The sequence below is a fragment of the Lotus japonicus genome, chromosome 3 (genome assembly GCF_012489685.1).
Source record: "Lotus japonicus ecotype B-129 chromosome 3, LjGifu_v1.2".
Classification (NCBI taxonomy): domain Eukaryota; kingdom Viridiplantae; phylum Streptophyta; class Magnoliopsida; order Fabales; family Fabaceae; genus Lotus; species Lotus japonicus.
The window spans coordinates 30,654,185-30,672,753 of NC_080043.1; the positions used below are offsets into that span (position 1 = coordinate 30,654,185).

Sequence of the window (18,569 nt, forward strand, 5' to 3'; positions counted from 1 at the left end):
TATGGTTTATTAGCATTTATTTTACTCCATGTATATTTTGGTCAAATTATTATTTTTTTATTTTTTTGGGTCAATGGTCAAATTAATTTTAAGTGCATATCAGAACATTATGTAAAGTAAGAATCAAGCCCATCCTTTATGGTCCAAAACTATTCATACATAATTGCATATCATCATGCACCCGGGTAGGGTTAATTCTAAAGCCCAAAAATATTGATAAATTAAGACTTCATTTTTATCAATTTTTATTTTTATCTATCACATCTCATCTCATGTCCCGAAGGTTAGCTCAAGTGGTAAGAGTTAGGAACATAGGGGTTGAGTGAGATGAAAGATGAAAGGTTCAGCGTTTGAACCCTGAGGAATGACTAATTTACTAATATTTACCTATAAAAAATGTATACCACATATCATACTTTCTGTTTCTTACTTTTTCTTTTTTCTTATCTCTCTCATTCTTCCATATCTTTCCACTCTAAAGAGGAGTGTGAAAGCAACAATATGAAGAATAAGTAAGGTTTTTCTAATTAATCATGGATGTTAGAAACACAATAATGTTACTTTGACAATTGATTTTCATCTCCACCTTAACTTAAGAAGAAGAAAAATGAGATAAATTAGTGATATGATTTGTAATGCGACAGGAAATGCAGAGAGAGATATAAAAAAAAATGTGTGGAAATGAGATAGAAGAGAAGATGAAGTTTTTGTATATCATTATTCTTAAAAACAACTAGACATCAAAATTTGTGTGAGTTACTCTATATTAAGTATTGCCAAGTAAGAGTTCATAACATCCACTAAGCATTTAGTCCCTTGAAATAGGAGTGTGAAACTTTGTTTCCATTTAGCACTTAACACCATTAGTGTCATAGAGTCAATCTAGAATTCTAGATAGCTTTAATATCAATGCTCTTATAAATGTATGTGATCAAAATAATATAAAAATCCTTCATCTTTACAATTATATTTCCATTCAACACAATCTGTCTTCCCAATACAATCCAACAAACAATGAAATCAAATCACAAAACAACTAATCAATTTTACATACAAGTATCAATTTTAACAACAAAAACTAAACAAATAATTGGAACAAATCAAACAATCAATGAACAATTATACAACACTCATCTACAGAGAAGATGTAAAAGGCACTTTGGTTGCAGGTATCCAGGAGTTTCCAGCAATGAAATTACCCACAGTGAACTTTGAAGCTTCAGAAGCACTTGTCATCACATGATAACCTTGCCATTTAACTCTACTCTTTGTTGAAGAGCCAGAACCTGTGTTCATGTACTCTCCATAATACAGAGTCTTTAATGCAAAATCGCCGCTCCATTCCAACCAACCCGCGGGGTGGATCAAACTATCAAGACTTGTCTTCATGAAAACTGTTCTCGAATATTGCTTCCATGGTCTACCAAGATAAGTCTTAACCGAGCTCTGGACCGGTTTCAAATCCGAGGCGGCCAAAACCCTTGAATTGTGAATGGAAATGCCTGTGTTTTGGTTCGCATCTGTTCTTCCTTGTGCTGTGATTGTGTTCACTTTGTTGGGAGGGTTTCTCGCAAAGATGTTACAATTTTGGAATACGGCAGCCGCGTTACCGAATATGAAGTCAACTGTGCCGTAGATGTTGCATTCTCTGTAGAATTGTCTGTCGGAATGGACATAGAGTGTGTCTTGGTAGCCTTCAAAGCTGCATCTGTAAAACACTGATAAGTCTGATCCAGAACGAAGTGCAACAGCTTGGTGGTTTTTTGCTCCAGCAGTGTTTCTAAATGTGATGTCTTGAGCTATGAATCCATCCCCAACAGCAGCTGCAAAAATTCATTGCTAGTTAGACCTCACTGTTCGAATTAATCATTCATTGTGATAAAATGTTAAGGAGGAGGAGGGAACCATAAAACTTTGGTATTTTGTTTGATTGACCAAGAAAAGTTTAGTCCAAAAATTAAAAAGAACAATTCATGCATCACATGATTGATCAATTAGTGATTCTTAGTTAACAATTAAATGACATATTATCATAAATATAATAATGACTTTTGAAATTAGCATTTTAGTAATTATCAACGAGGATGGATGCCGATGTTTTGTCTTAAAATGGTTTCTCAATTCTCATCTCCCAAAAGAAATCTTGTCATGTACGTGAAAAATTGATTTGTGCCACAGAGAATTGGATTTTTGTGACAAAGATTTCATTTCCAATGGGAGAGCATCACAACCCTCTAAATTAGAGAGAATATTCCCAGCTAAATCAAAAAGGGAGATCAAATGAAGCAAGATTTGGACTTACCAACAGTAGCTGAACGAAAGGTTGTGGTGCCTCCTCCAACACTTTTGCTACCGGTGATTATAGTTTTGCCAATACCATCTCCCACCAACATGATATTCTTTGCCTTTATCTCAACTTGTTCATTGTAAACACCAGCCTTCACATATATCACATACCTCCCACTTCCCTTCTTTGGTGCAGCATTGATGGCAGCACTTAAACTTGTGTACTTTCCAGACCCATCTTTCGCCACCACCACGTTCGCCTTCGAAGCAGGTGCCGACGATGTTTGCAGCAGCTTCCTATCACCAGGCTTCACCCATGTTGGAAACGACCCATCTTGGTTATAACTAGGTTGTTGTTGGTAAGGAACCTTGTTGAGAGCCAAAGTGTTGCTTAGCAACTTAGTAACATTATTGGACATGAGAGGAAGAACATAGTTTTCAACTCCAAGCTCGTAGAACCCGGCTTTGCATGTCTCAAGGTTAGTGAGAGCTGTGCTGAGCCATGTTTGGGTGTCAACTTGGGAGCATTTGGTGTTAGGGTCTAAGGTTTTGTTGAGCTGAATGATGGTTTGCTCGTACAGCTCAACACAATCAGCCCACGCGGATTTGACGCGTGGGTTGTTGTTGCATTTTGGACCAAGTGAGAGAGTGTTTGCATGTCCTTTGAGTGCTCGCTCTTGAGCGAGTTGCAATGAGAGCTTGTAGAAATCAGCTTTGTTCTTGATAAGGTTGTGTTGGTAACTAGGATTGTTGGTCAATAAATAGTTACAAGGTTCAGGATTTGGAGTTTGATTGCACCAATTCTGAACTTTGTTCCAGGAATAACCTGAAACTATGAAAGAGAAAAATAGGAAGGGAAGTGAAAGTGTTATGAGGAAGCGAAAAGTTATCATTGTTATGGCCTTAACAATAACTTGGACAATATTGGATATTGTAAGTGAATGATCGATGAAGTTGATGTGTAAGAGAGAAGGGCTTGGTTTGATTGTATTCAAGTGGGTTTGTGTTTTCATTTGCTAATGTGATGCCTTTATATAGAGAAATGTAGGAAGGGATCATATTATTCACAATCAATTACATCCAAGGTTGTTAGCAGTATGATTTATGCATGTCTTTTGACTTTAATTTGGATATGCGTAAAGCCTCTTTGACTTAATAAACTAGTACTAGCAGCAGCCAATTATAAAACGCGTCATTCTCAATGAATATGTATTCTTATTGTCTTTTATGGAGGCTGGCTATCTAATGGTTTTGGGCTTCTTTTACTTTTTTCATAAAACTAATTGTTTTGGATTTTACTATTTAGTTGTCAACACTACAAAGAAATAGCACGAATGATCAAATTCTTGTTATGGCGACTGGATGACATTTCTAAAAGGCCTTACGATGGCCAAATGACATTCAACAATGATTCATAAACTATCTAATAGTGTAGAAACTTTTGGTGACTATTTTTTTTCTCTATTTATCTCTTTCTTCAAACCACATATATCATATATATATCACACTTACCATTTATCTTTCATTTCTTTTTATCTCTTTCAAGTGGTCTACACCATTTAGATATATATTAATCTTTATTTTTCAATTCAATGAGATTTGCTACAATGAGAACCAATTAAATGTAGGAATTTAGATATTTAATGCATGCTTGTGTTAAAATGAATATTAATGCTGGTAAAGTAAAAAATAAAAATGCATTGGCGCTTTTGATTTGCAAATGTAAGTACGGAAGCTTCATACCAAAAAATAAATTGTATGCATTTTGAATGACTAGTGATTATTTTAGAAAAGAATTCATTAGAAAAAAGCTTTTGGTATTATCGGAAGGATGAGTTGGCATTGGTAACAACATGATTTATTTATACGCGTCTGCAGGGAAAAACTGTTCAATTTAGAACAAATGGCTGTATGCAGATTCATGAACTGAGAGAAGGCGAGCATTTCGCAGCCAATTGTCACACGGTGTTCAATTCTGCTGGTTTAAGAGTTTTTCAAATTTGACAATATGAACTTTCACAGAAGTTATGTGGTAAGAAGAAAATATACTTTTGACCAAGAAATTCAACCTGCAGAAATATATATATCAAAGGAAATTAAGAACACAAATAAAATTGGCAAAAGCCGGGCTCAATTTTGTGCATGCATACGAATTAGAAATTAATGTAAGAACGTCTCATATGAAGAGACATATTGTTAAAATTCAAGTCAAGAGACATAAATATATGTGACCTCCAATGGATGGATGGGTGCGCTAGCTAGTTTCCTCCACGCACCGGTGCCAGGTACACTTCAGTGCGTACCCAAATTCATTTAAAAAAAATCGAGTACATAGTCGATATGTTCAGCTACGTATGGGGTACAAAAACATACACTTAAAGGAGAAATTATGTTGTTTTGTGCCTTTTTTTAATCAATTAAAATAAATAATCTTTTTAGAAAAATAAATTTTTTAATTTATGTTATTGTCTATGTACCAAAGTGTTTACGGGATTTTTTGGTAAACAAATATCCTCTTAGTTCGACTAAAGGAAGTTTAGATTCGGGGTCCTTGTGAGAAAACGCTTTGCCAAAGTATTGCGTGTGTGAGTGCTTTTTCGACAACACCAAGTTGGTTTAAACAGAACTGAATTTCATTAAACACGGGTCAATTACAAAGAAGTCACATACATCAAAATAACATAAAAACTGCAAGAGATGAGGATCTCGACAGGGAAATGCATAGAAAAGTTGGGGAATTAACAAACTTAAATGCAAGAAAACTAAAGCGTTGGTTCTGCAACATACTCCTCCATCATCACGTTTTGCTCTCTGAGTCTCATTGATGCGGATGTTTAGAGCTTTTTGGTGAACTTTCAGAGTTTTGAGTTGGGAACCCTTCTTTCTGCTGCTGCTTCTTCTATTTATAGTGCTGTCCTTGCCCACGTTCTTGGCGGTTTTTCTTGGATGCATGATGGCTTCGTGGGTTTTGAATTTTGGCGCCATGCCCCACGTTTAGCCGCTGGTCTTCGAGCACGTGACTCTATTGCCACGTGGATGGTTCTGAGTCGTGGGCAACCATTGCTATTCGTGGCATCGTGGGTATATGCACGTGCTTATAGTTGCTTGTTACTCGGTAACTGCCTCTTCCATTAAGATGATCGAGATTTCTTCATCTGCTGAGTTTGTCGAGATATAACTCTTACTAACTTGACTTTGAGGGGCACCGTATGCTGAGTTGCCGGTTTCGCCATAACCCTTGCTGTCGAGAAACCCCCCTTTGCACCATGATGTCGAGAATCGTAGTCCTCGTAGTTTTTAGCTTAACAGTTGCCCCCCAAGAATGTTGGTTGTCGACTGCTTTAGCTTGAAGACACCAAGCATTTTTTATTGTGGCCGTTCGATTCCAACGATTCAAATACTTTGTGCTCTCCACCATCCGATCTTCAAGTCCAATCAGCAGCCATAACGTCTGATGACTTCTCCACTAGCTGACAGTTATAGCCTTTTTAGGGCCATAATTTCACCTATGCCAAAAAGCTGAGAGGTGACATGAGTTAACTAATAAAATAATCGCTTGGACCCCAAAATTTTATAAATTATTACTCAATGCGGCCTGGGTTCCGTTTGCCCCTCTGTTTATAAATACCCTCTTGGTATTCCCCGTTCAAGCTTTACTCTTTTCTCAAACCTTCAACTCCGTCTCCAAGCGCTCTCACTTCATCTTCTTCCGTTTTCTCTGGAATACCTACCATTTTCTTCAATGGCCTCCAATCCTGAGCAAACCATTCCGTTGGCCACTGAGCTTAAGCTGGATGAATCCAAGCGCGTGGCAATCCCGGAACCCCCCAACGAAGCAGAGAAGAGAGCTATCTGGAAATCTCAGGTACTCATTCCTTTCTCTGTTAATGGTACTTTACGCGCCATTTTGGGTCCCTTAAAAGTAGTGAAGCATGATAGGCCCAATAGTCTCCCTGAAGACCATGAATCATTTCACCCTAGCGTTAGGGGAGAGGAGCGTATTTTGGCATTTCAACCTTCTTATCGTATGCCATTTCTTTCTGACCCAAAACGAGCCTTTCGTTCAGCTCCTCCTAACCCCTCTGCTAATGACAAAGCCTACCTGAAATGGTTAGATAGGGTTGAGGAAGATAAGAGGCAACACTGGAAGGATGTCGGGATTCTCGACTTGATTCATCTGTCGAGATCTCCAATCTCGTATAACCCTGCTATGTTGTTGAGTGCACTCTATTTCTGGGAGAGGTCCACCAATTGCCTTCATGTTCCCTTTGGCATGATCACCCCCACTCTCTTGGATGTTGCTGCTATCACCGGATTATGGCCCATTGGTGATGATTATCACTCTGCACCTACCCCTGTTAAACCCATCTCGATTCCTACTGACAACATTTCTTTTAGTCGATTCATTAAGGACCATTATGTCGAGAGTGGTGAGGTATCTGATGCTGAACATGTCGCTTTCTTGCTGTATTGGCTGTCTGCTTATGTTTTTTGCACCAAGTCTTTGCGCATTCCTGCCAAGCTTTTGCCCTTAGCCAATCTGCTTCATGAGGGTCGACAACTCGCTATGGCTAGGCTTGTCCTTGGCAACCTCTATCAAATGCTGAATGAAGCTGTCGAGGATATCCGGAATACCAAGACCGTCTCTCTGAATGCAGCCGGACCTCTTTGGCTGTTTCAACTTTGGTTGAATGCAGTTTTCGAATCTCTTCTGCCGGCACAAGATAATCCTCCGACTGTTTCTAACACTAGGATTGATGCCCACAGGCTCGAGACCCTGACCCCTGCTTATGATGCGTCGAGTTTTGAAGCTGACTTCAGAAAGTACTTTACCATGTTTCTCGAGCTGAAGCACTATCGTTCCAGTTTCTCTCCTTACAGCAAGGCTGTTCGTGGCCCTTTCTGGCTGAGGAATTCTTACCCTAATGCTTCTGATTCTGCATTGCCCAAGGAACACCACATCACGCTCTGGAGGACCCTCTTATCTCCTAGAGTTTTAACTGTGGGCTTTGCTAGCAGTGACTACACTCTATGTGGCTACAACCCTCAACTGGTTTCTCGACAGTTTGGGCTTAGCCAAGTTCTACCCAACACTTTATTTGACAAGAGTCTAGTCCTGTACCCCGGAGCTATTAAGAGGGCTGACGCTTTCGACACGACTGTTCAGTTTTATAACAAGAAACTCCTCAACTTAAGCCCCTTCACTTATGCTCCTTCATATTATGCTACTAATGCTTTCAAAGCCTGGTGGTCTGAGTATTGGGCTCAAATTTCGAAGCCCCTCGTCGATTGTCTGCAATGCATGACAGATGCTTTTCTTTTGCAGAAGCAGGATCCGAAGAAGACCAAAGGTATGCACCTGGCAGAAATTCGATCTTTTCAAGAATTCTTTGGTGTGGTATATTACCCAACTCTTCGCCTTCGAGATACGGTTGCAAAAGCAGCTCAAGTACTAAGGCAAAAATGGGAATTTAAAGCCAAGAAATCCAAGTTAGTTGTTCCTCCCGGTGAGGAGGGTCTATCTTTTGTTATTCGAAAAACTGGCTTTAGGTTCCCATCTTTGCCTACGAGTAGGTTTGCATTGGCCTTTCCACCGGTCTTGCCTAAATTGGTTGACCATGTAAACATAAATGTGTTGGCCAATCAAGCTCTACCTCCTCGAAAGCGAGTGACTTGGACTAAGTACCACCTATGGAATTTTCCGTATCATGTGCCCGTCGAAATCTTCAACCACATATCGCTGAACATGCGTATTGGTCAAGGTAATACTTCGACTTGGCCTTGGTTTTCCTGTTTTACTTCTTAATTTCTCTTTTGTTTACAGCCGAAGTCATTACTCGACCGGCTCCTCAAGTTATTTCCCCAGTGGCTCATTCTTCCAAGGACAGGCCAGTCGTGATTGAGGATGATGATGATGATGATGAGGACGATGATGTCAGTCTTGCTGACAAGCTCAAGGTACTTTCCTCATGCTTTTCCCTCTTTCTTTTCAATCTCTTTGGATTATGAACTAACGTATTCTTCGACAGAGTCGAAAAAGGAAACCTAAACCTGTTGCTTCGGCCAGTCAGAAGAGGGCCAAGGGGGCTGGTGTTTCCACCACCAGTGGGGCTTCTAAGTTGGCATCTGATGCTCAACCAGAAGTCGATGACAAAGAAGGTGGTGGCGACGCCGCCATTCAGGTACGTTTTCCATTCTCGAGGGTACCTTGTGACATTTTTAACATGTGGTTTCTTAATCTGATTGTGTTTGTCTTTATTTTCAGGCTGATGTTCATGAGCATTCCATCCCCAATCCCCCATCTCGCGAGAATTCTCCAGCTCCCAACCCTGCAAAATCCAAAGCTGAAGGTGTCGAGAAACCTCCCAAGGCCGCATCCTCGACCAAAAAGACCTCAACATCTGAGGGGCGGAGGAAGGTTAGGAGCAAACCTGTCCATAAATCTCCCCGTCGTTCCAAAAGCTCCACCAATTCAAGCCCTTCTAGGGAATCTGCTTGCCAGGTATCTTTACATTTCTTCATGTTCTGCTGGTCCCTCTATTGTGCATTTTACTTTATCGAAAAGGGTATTAAAGAGGTTTATCTTGTAGGAAACTCAAGGTGCAACCTCTCCCATTCGCGAAGCAGAAACTCTTCCAGGCAAGGATGATACCCCTATGCCTCCTCCAAAATCGTCTGCCACTGTGCAACCTTCGCCTCAAGCCAAGGGTGGCTCTTCGTCTCATGTGTCTAGTGAAAAGCTTGACACTTTGTTCGAGGAGGACCCGTTGGCATCTTTGGATGGTTTTCTTGATGGCACCTTAGACTTGGATTCTCCACCCCGTCGAGCTGATGCCACTGCTGAGACTGCTCAATCTAGTGGGGTGGCCAACCTTCAGCAAATCGAGGAGAGCATGGGTCAGCTGAAGGCTATTGTTTTCGCCAGTGGGTTTCTCGACCAGATTCAAGTTGATCCTCAAGCGAGTCATGCTGCTAAGGAGTTGCTTGTCTTCCTTCTTGGCCAAAAACTTGATTCTCACCAGGCTGCTGCTATGGCCAACCTTCAATCTTTCTTAGTGGATGCTTTAGCCACTTTTCAGCAAGCCAAGGATGTTGGCCAAGCTGTCAGTCTTTAGGAAGCAAAAGTCTCTTCTAGTAAAGCTCAAGTTGCAGCAATGAAAGAGGACTTCAAGAAATTCACTGCTAGGAAGGTTTTGATTGCAGATGAAATCTCTGAAGTCGACACTAAACTTGAGGAGCTGCATCGAGAGATTACCAAGTTGGAGAAAAAGCGAGCTGATTTGGTCGAGGAAGGCCCAGCTGTGAAGGCTCAGTTGGATGTGCTTACCAAGGACTCCAAGGCTCTGATCATCTCGACAAAAGATGTTATCAAGGAGTTGGAGGTTGACCAGGCCGTAAAGAAGGATCTCGATGCCAAGATTGCCACCTTTGCTGATCGCTTGAATTCCTTTAAATTCCTGCTTTAGAATTTTATCTTATCAATATGTAATGATGGCACTATTTTAACCATGGCTTTCGATGCCGATTTGCATGTAATATTTCAACAATGGTTTTGGCACGTAGGCCATATAATTTGACGTTTAATTTGCCATGTCTTTTCAGTTTCCACTACGCCTTTATTCTGACGGCTATTCACTTATTGTTGCACCGTTCAAACTTCCTTGCACCCCCTTACGTAGTCGCTGCTTGGTTTCTGGGAAATGAACCCATTTATTGCAATCTTATACCACGTTTTCTTGATTCAATGTAAGTCTTTGTTCATTAAAGGCCAAAGCTATTCACGATGGTAGTGGTGATTTATGTGGCCTGTAACCATAAGATGAAGAGTTGGCAACCGATTGCCACTAATTAATGCACTCCTTTGTTGTTTTACTATAAATAGAGCATTCTTGGTTACTTCTCTTCAGCAACTTCTTCAAGCTCTTCTTTGCCTTTTCCCCAGAATTCTTTTCCTGCTTCCCTTTCAACCATGGCTAGCCGTCGTGTTCTTAACCAGATCCGGAGCTTGGCCTTTGAAGAAGACCTGTTTTGGGAATTGCATTCCTCTCTTTCTCGGGCTGAAGAGCTTACCAGGCTCGTTAACCAGATTTTGCAGAGGAATATTATTGCCTCTGTAAAAACTCCTCTCCTGGGGTTCCTGGGCCTCCTGCATGAAGCTGTACCCCTATATGAAGAACACCGAGAGCTTACTGCTCGAGTGTTCTTTGCTGAACACCAAATTGAGGAGAAGATGGAAGAATTTGAAGAGTTGAAGGCTGCTCTGAACCAAGCGGACCCTGAGGGGAGTGTGGGAGCTCTGAAAGCCTTGGTGGACAAGCTTTCTTCCGCTGCCCGTGAGGAGCTGGATCTTCGACAGGAGAAGTCGAGACTGGAATCCCAACAAGAGGATGTCTTGAGGCGCATGGAGCCTCTTAGGGCTAAATACGATAGTTATAGGGCCAATCCCCCTTTTTAAAGTTTCTTTGCCATAGTTGTAAATGCTCTATTCCAATTAATAAAACATTCGAGTTTGGCAATTTACTTTGTTTATTTTCTTATTCTTGCTTCTTTATTCGATGTTTACTTCATACAACGTTGGCTTATACGTTTTTAAGTATTTGTCATTTACCGTTATTTGTCGATTTCGACCTCCTAATTCTTTAATCGAATAAGCGTTGTGTAAAAGTACTTTCTCGACTGTGAAAGGGCCCTCCCAGTTTGGGGCCCACTTCCCATAGCGTTTATCCCTTTTATCGACTGGTAATACAACCTTCCATACGTAATCACCGGGCATAAAAGATTTAGCTCTAACCTTTTTATTATAAGCTTTAGCAACGCGATCCTTTTGCCTGGTTAAGGTATCCAACGCCAATAGTCTTTCTTCGTCGAGATTGACTAATTCATCAAGCATCATATTCCAATAATCTTCACTTGGAATTTCCTCTTGCCTTTGAATTCTGCATGATTGTAAATATACTTCTGTTGGTAACACCGCTTCTTGGCCGTACGCTAATCGAAATGGCGTTGCCCCGGTAGCTTCTTTAGGTGAATTCCTGTAAGCCCAAAGCACTTGGCCCAATGTTTGATGCCATCTTTTAGGTTTTCGACCAATATGTTTTTTAATTAAGGAGATCAATGTTTTGTTGGCCGCTTCTACCTGACCATTCGCTTGAGCGTAATAGGGAGTCGAGGTTAGGAGTTTTATGCCCCAAGATTCCGCGAATGATGCCACTTTTTGGCCTACAAATACTGTGCCTTGGTCTGTAGTAAGTGACTCAGGTAACCCGAAACGATACACTATGTGATTCTGAATGAAATCGATCACCGTGTCCTGGGTAACATTTTGTAGAGGAATTGCCTCTACCCACTTGGTAAAGTAATCTATAGCCACTATTATGTACCTGTGTTGCCTTGAAGAACATGGGTTAATTTCGCCAATTAGGTCTAAAGCCCATCCCCTGAATGGCCAAGGTTTAATGATTGAGTGTAATTCACTTGCTGGCACATGTTGTATCCCTGCGTGTCTCTGGCAATCTTGGCACCCCTTGGCATACTCCATACAATCTTTCATAATAGTAGGCCAATACATCCCTTGTCGAAATAGGATCCATTTCATCTTGATCCCTGCCTGGTGGGCACCACATAACCCATCGTGAACGGCCGAGATTGCTATGAGCGCGTCGTCTTCACTTAAACACTTCAGTAGTGTTCCGTCGACGTTTTTCTTGAATAGCTCGTTTCCCATGATGACATAGCTCATTGCCCTGTATTTCGTCTTCCTGTCTGTGGTACCCACAGGATTTTGCAAGTAATCGACAATTGGCTTTCTCCAATCCTTAGGTGCCATGTTGTTAATGACTAGGACGTTGAGGTCAGAGGGGTTTAGTTTTTCTTTGACTTCGATAAGCTCTTTTAGCCTATATTTATCGACCATATATCCTGACGCGATTTGTGCCAATTCATTGGCCTCTTGATTGTCTATTCTGGAAACATGGCCTAGCCTAGCGTCGTCGAATTTGGCCAACAGATTATTAGCTTTCGTGTAGTACTTAGCTAGATTTTCACTGATGCATTTGTATTCCTTGGTGAGTTGCTTTATTACCAACTCAGAGTCTCCTTTTACGACAACGTTCCTTGCCCCCAAGGCTATTAGGATTTCGAGGCCTGATATCAAAGCCTCATACTCGGCCTCATTGTTCGAGCACTTCTTCTTAATCCTAAACTTGAACTTCGTGGGGATGCCCCCTGGGGATACTATGAACATCCCGATTCTGGTGCCATTTTTATGGCTGGAACCGTCGAAAAATAGCTTCCAAGGTTGGACACCCATATAGGTTACAATTTCTTTAGGCAAAGTATGATCTACTAGGAAATCAGCGACTGCTTGCCCCTTAACTGCCTTTAGTGGGGCATAAGTGAGTGAATATTCGGTTAGGGCCAAAGCCTATTTGCCAATTCGACTGTGCAAGATCGGTTTAGATAACATGTGCTTTATTATATCATAATGAGAAAAAACCATTACATCAATTGGCTTTATATAATATTTCAGCTTTACACAAGAGAAGTACAAGCATAAGCACAATTTCTCGATCATGGTGTATCGAGTTTCTGCATCATTCAACACCCTACTTAAGTAGAATATGGCTCTCTCCTTGCTATCTTCATCTTCTTGAGCCAACATGCTTCCAATGGTTCCATCTGTGGCGGAGATATACAGCTTCATTGGCTTTCCCCCTATAGGTGGTGCCATTACAGGTGGACTGGACAAGTACGCTTTGAGTTCATCGAATGCTTTCTGGTGCTCTGCTTCCCAGCGGAACGTGTCTTCTTTCTTGAGTCGAAGAAGTGGGGAAAATGATTTGGTCTTCTCGCTGAGGTTGGCAATAATCTCCTTAGGAAGTTAATCTTTCCTAACAATGATTGCAGTTGTTTCTTGCTGGTTGGTGGATTTGTGTCGAGAATGGCTCTGGCTTTGTTCTGTTGATCTCGATGCCCTTTTTATGCACCACAAAACCCAAAAAGTCACCTGCAATAACACCAAAGGCACATTTAAGGGGATTCATCTTCAAGCCATATTTTCTCATCCTCTCAAAGGATTTCCTTAGATGCAACAAATGGTCATCCCTTGATGGGGATTTCACCACAATGTCATCAATGTAAACCTGCATGAAAGTTTCGATAAAATCATGAAAAATGGTATTCATTACCCTTTGGTAGGTCGCGCCAGCGTTTTTCAATCCAAATGGCATGACCCACCCACTCGTATGTCCCCAAGGCACCAGGACATCGAAAACTGTTTTCGACACGTCCTCTTCTGCTATGAAGATTTGGTTGTAACATGAGTAACCATCCAACAAGCTTAAATATTCGTGACCAGCAGCTGAATCCACCATCATCTCAGCAATAGCATGTGATACTCGTCTTTTGGAGTGCAGCGTTAAGATCTCGGAAATCGATGCAAACCCTCATCTTCCATTCTTCTATCACTGGAACCACGTTGGCTAGCCAGTCCACATATCGAGCCGTTCTGATAAATTTACACCTGAGGAGTCTTTCAATTTCTTCCTTATTTTCACCAACACATCTGGATGGAACCTCCTGGCAATTGCTTGACTGGTTTCTTGTCTTCTTTGATGGGTAACTTCAATTCCACCAATTCTCGACTGAGCCAGGCATTTCATCATAATCCCAAGCGAAACAGTCTTTGAATTCCTTGAGTAATTTCACCATCCTGTCCTTCAACTCTGGGTCAATGAGAGCACTGATGTATGTTGGCCTCTTTTCTAAGCCATCTCCCAAGTCCACTTCTTCCAAAGGGTCTTGTGCTTCCATTTTCTTGGAAATGTCGACCACTGGCTTTTTCGAAACCTAATGGACCGTCATCATAGATGCAATCCAGTCTCAAATCGCGAAGATCCTCGAATTCGCATTCATCGACTCTCTGCTCGTTTTTTCTTATGCACGTGTTATCCTTATTTGCTGTTGCCTCCTCTTGGGATGTCATTTCGACAGGCAGAATTGAGGCATTGGTTTCTTCAGTAGCCATTTCTTTGGCTATTCTTGCGGCTTCTAAGGCCGTCCTTATTCTGTTTTCGGCTGCATAAGCCGAAATTCGAGCTAGCTCGAATTAATCATCTTTAACCTCATTTTGCCACTCAGTTGTGGCATCCTTTTCTTCATCGCTGTGCCATCCACTCATGGCATCAGGTTTGTATGCTTCATTAAGGTTCAAACCCCTGATGGGATCTAATGTCACTGAGTACTCCGAGTACGGGTTGAAATATTGAGAGGCCACTGTGTCGAGAGGAGCAATTGTGGCTAAACTTTTTGTCGAAATTCTTTTTGCTGACGTAACCTTCTCCGCTAAGTAGTAGCTCTGATCTGCTTGCACGTTCTCGACGACTCCATCTGCTTTCCAAATGGAAATACGTTGGTGAAGGGTTGAGGGCACTGCCCCACGCGTGGATCCATTCTCTCCCCAATAGCAGGTTGTAGTTGGCTTTTGAGGGCACCACGATGAACAATGTGGAACAGGCCACCGTTCCTACGGTTATGTTAACATAACTGCTCCTAAAGAAGAACCTGTTTTCCCTTCGTAGTCGGAAAGGACCATGTCGTGAGGGATTAGGTCTGCTTCAGTTTTGCCCAACTTCTTGAGCATGAACTTAGGCATTAAATTGATTGTGGCTCCTCCGTCGACAAGAACTTTATTGACTCCTTTTTCGTCGACTTTTGCCCAAACGAACAACGGCTTCAAATGGCTTTTCATCTGCTCCGTTGGCCTCTGGAAAATAGCTTTTCGTCTTCGACGGATCCTTTTTGCATCACGTAGTAGCACAAGGGTTGTCATCCGGCTCTTCCTCGTCGTAGTAGTCCTCTTCATCTCGGACCTCCGAGATTCTATCGAATTCACGCGGTAAGATAGACATATGCAGATGATGTTAAGATCTTCCCCATCACTGTTCGTCGAAATCGTCGAGCATGTCTTCATCCTCATCCTCAACCACATTTTCCCTTTTTCTTGGCCGGGTTTGGTGGCACAACTGTTCCTTGTTTGATGGCGTGGTCGAGCTGGTTAATAATCGACGCCACACTAGTTCATTGCGAGGGTTATCTTCTGGTTTATGTCCCATAAGGAACGAACTTGCCACCTCTTTCTCTCTCAGCTTTTCTTTTCCTCAGGAAACGTCTGAACTGAGTTCTGGTCATTTGCTCAGGGCATAGTAGTTTCCAGAGCCATAGGAGTAGCTCCGTGATACGCGGGAGTTATTAATATAGAAGACCCCTGCCCAAATCGATCTTCGACCACTTCTGGTGATGCTTCGGTTTTGGGGTGCTGGCCTGAACCATTGATTCTTCGGCAAACCCGCATCAGGGACATAAGTCTTGTCCTTGATTCTTGACTTTTGCCTCTATTGCCATCGAGTCCTTGATCCCTTTCAATCCACTCCTCGTGGGATATTTCAACCTTCTGGATACAGGCATTTTGCTATGGTAATACCTCTTCATCTCAGAATCTTGATAGGCTTTAGCTGCTGACTTGTCGAAAACGGCACTACATCGAGACAAAGCATGACCTCTTTCTCGCCATCTTTGCTTCGTGACAAAAACTCAACAAGAGTTTCTCCTACCTTGGGGTAAACCTCCTCTAGGCTCACCTCTTTCGCGACCTCTGGTTCTTTGACAGCCATGTTTTCCTCCTTGCTTCCTCGAGTGTTAGGCCAATTTAGTTTCTCAGAAATGTCGACCATGCCAATGTAGAAGGTTCCACGTAGTTGGCTTCAGCTACCTGTAGTGGGTCGGAATCAATCTTCATTTGGCTTTTGGCTTTCTCGTCATACTTGAGCCTTCCCGAATCCAATGCCCCTGCACAAGATCCCTAAAACGAACACATTGTGAGGTCCAATGACCAAAAAAGTTGTGATATTTACAATATTTCTTCCCTTTCCTTTGTTCAGGAGAAGGAAGTTTTGGTCTTTAGGACCACAAGCAAACCATCAGACACAAGTATATCATAAATTGCATCACATTTGGTCACATCAAAAGTATAAGTTTTCACAGCAGGAATCGTGTCTTGGGGTTTTGCTCCCCAAGTTTGTTTCACGTGGTTTCAATGCTTTACAAACATAAGGATCCCCTGCTGAAGTTCAGCCAGATTGACATCATTTAATTCGACGTCTTCAGGAACTTCTCGATAGACACATGACTTTTGACATACTGGATCCGCATCTATGTACGCTACCTTCTCCTTCTTTGGCCACTTAGTAGTCTTGGCCCTTTCCTCAGACTTTTCGGCCTTAGCAATTCGATGTGCTCACTCTATCTGCGAGTAAAGAATATCTCGAATATACTGAGTGTCGATTTTCTTTCTAATGGAATACTCTAGACCACCAGCGGCTAAGACAACTAGCTCGTGTTCAGGGACATGGGTGAAACATCGAGATTTAAGCATCCTAAACCTGTTTAGGTAATCATCAATTGACTCTGCTGGCTTTCTTTTAACACTAGCCAAATCTTCAAACTCACCTTGCACTCTCCCTAAAGAACTGTCATGGAAATCCTTTCCAATTGGGCCCATGTATGGACTGATCTAGGAGCGAGGGTGGTGAACCAGGTAAATGCATTCTTGTTAAAGAACTCGGGAAGTACTTCATTTTTAAATTTCATTGATGGCTAGGTCACCTGCTTCGATTTGGTACCTGGCTATGTGTTCTACAGTGACTCTCCTGAATCCCCCGAGAACTTAGTGAATTTGGGACCTTCCAGCCTCGAGGAAGTTCTGATTCGAGAAACCTTCTCTGTAAAGGCTGACACAAAATGGGGTCTATTCGCGAAACCCACGTTGAAACCATGTTGGTTCAACAATTGCTCTCTACCACAGCAGCAACATTTTGTTGCCCCCCAGCGTTCTGGTGTCGAATTCTTTTCTAGCACACCATCAGCGTGTTCTTCCCTGTTTACCATATATACATTTTGCAATGGCGGCTGCACTGCCTCGTACAAAGGGTTTACCCTCATCTCTTGGTGTTGCGGCGCCTGATAGCGCACAGGGGCAGGGACATGGTTAGGCAACGGGATTTGGTTAATCCCTGGTGCCGGTTGGATTTCGACTGGTGCCCCCAGGGCTGTCGCCAAACGATCCATCTGTCGTGCCAAATGCTGGTTATTGGCATTATTATTTTGGAGCACAGGGTTGATTAGCTCGCCTATCTGTCGAGATAACATGTTAACCATTTCATGGTTACTGTCATCTACCTGTTGCCTAATGGCTTGAAGTGAACCAGTATTCATACCTGTAGATAAATAAACTTGTGAACTAGATCCAGGAATAGGAGGGCTAACTCGACTCCCCAAATTTAGCATTGTTCCCATTTGCCCCAAAAGGGGTATGCTGAATGGGGGAACATTTTTCAGGGAACGTCAAATACGTGCCTTGTATGCCTTGCATCATGGACGTAGGCATACCATAAGGCATGTTTTCCCTCGTAACTGTTGGAACAATTTGTGCCTGCACTGATGTAGATACAGGCATTTCTGCAACTGCAGAAATTGCTACATTCTGGGTTGGCATAGTGGTGCCATGCCCCATTCCAGTAGACACTTCTTCATTATTGTTACCACTACTTCCCCAGGGCTGCTCTAATTACCCACGTTAGACCCTTGAGGAGAGGTTCTTCCTCGATTGCTCGCCATACTTATAGTCTTACCATTTCTCAGGTGCATATAAATCACAATCAAGGCAAGTAACAAATACCAAATAGCATGCAGCAAACAAAACACACGAAACGCTTCTGTAAAACTTAGTTTTCACAAAACGGTCCCACTGGGTGTGCCAATTTGTTTACGGGGTTTTTTGGTAAACAAATATCTCTTAGTTCGACTAAAGGAAGTTTAGATTCGGGGTCCTTTTGAGAAAACGCTTTGCCAAAGTGTTGCGTGTGTGAGTGCTTTTTTGACAACACCAAGTTGGTTTAAACAGAACTGAATTTCATTAAACACGGGTCAATTACAAAGAAGTCACATACATCAAAATAACATAAAACTGCAAGAGATGAGGATCTCGACAGGGAAATGCATAGAAAAGTTGGGGAATTACAAACTTAAATGCAAGAAAACTAAAGCGTTGGTTCTGCAACATACTCCTCCATCATCACGTTTTGCTCTCTGAGTCTCATTGATGCAGACGTTTAGAGCTTTTTGGTGAACTTTCAGAGTTTTGAGTTGGGAACCCTTCTTTCTGCTGCTGCTTCTTTCTATTTATAGTGCTGTCCTTGCCCACGTTCTTGGCGGTTTTTCTTGGATGC

The 18,569-nt window shown here is 42.0% G+C and overlaps 1 protein-coding gene across 1 annotated transcript; it reads right to left on the reverse strand.

Annotated features, from left to right (window-relative positions):
• Positions 1-943: 943 nt before the first annotated feature.
• Positions 944-3,271, reverse strand: LOC130749872 (pectinesterase 2-like). The gene is made up of 2 exons (XM_057603235.1): positions 2,303-3,271; positions 944-1,823 (listed from the first exon to the last, which is right to left on the reverse strand). Exons 1-2 carry the CDS (start codon positions 3,177-3,179, stop codon positions 1,135-1,137), a joined length of 1,566 nt encoding a protein of 521 aa, XP_057459218.1. The 5' UTR covers positions 3,180-3,271; the 3' UTR covers positions 944-1,134.
• Between the last annotated feature and the right edge of the window lie 15,298 nt (positions 3,272-18,569).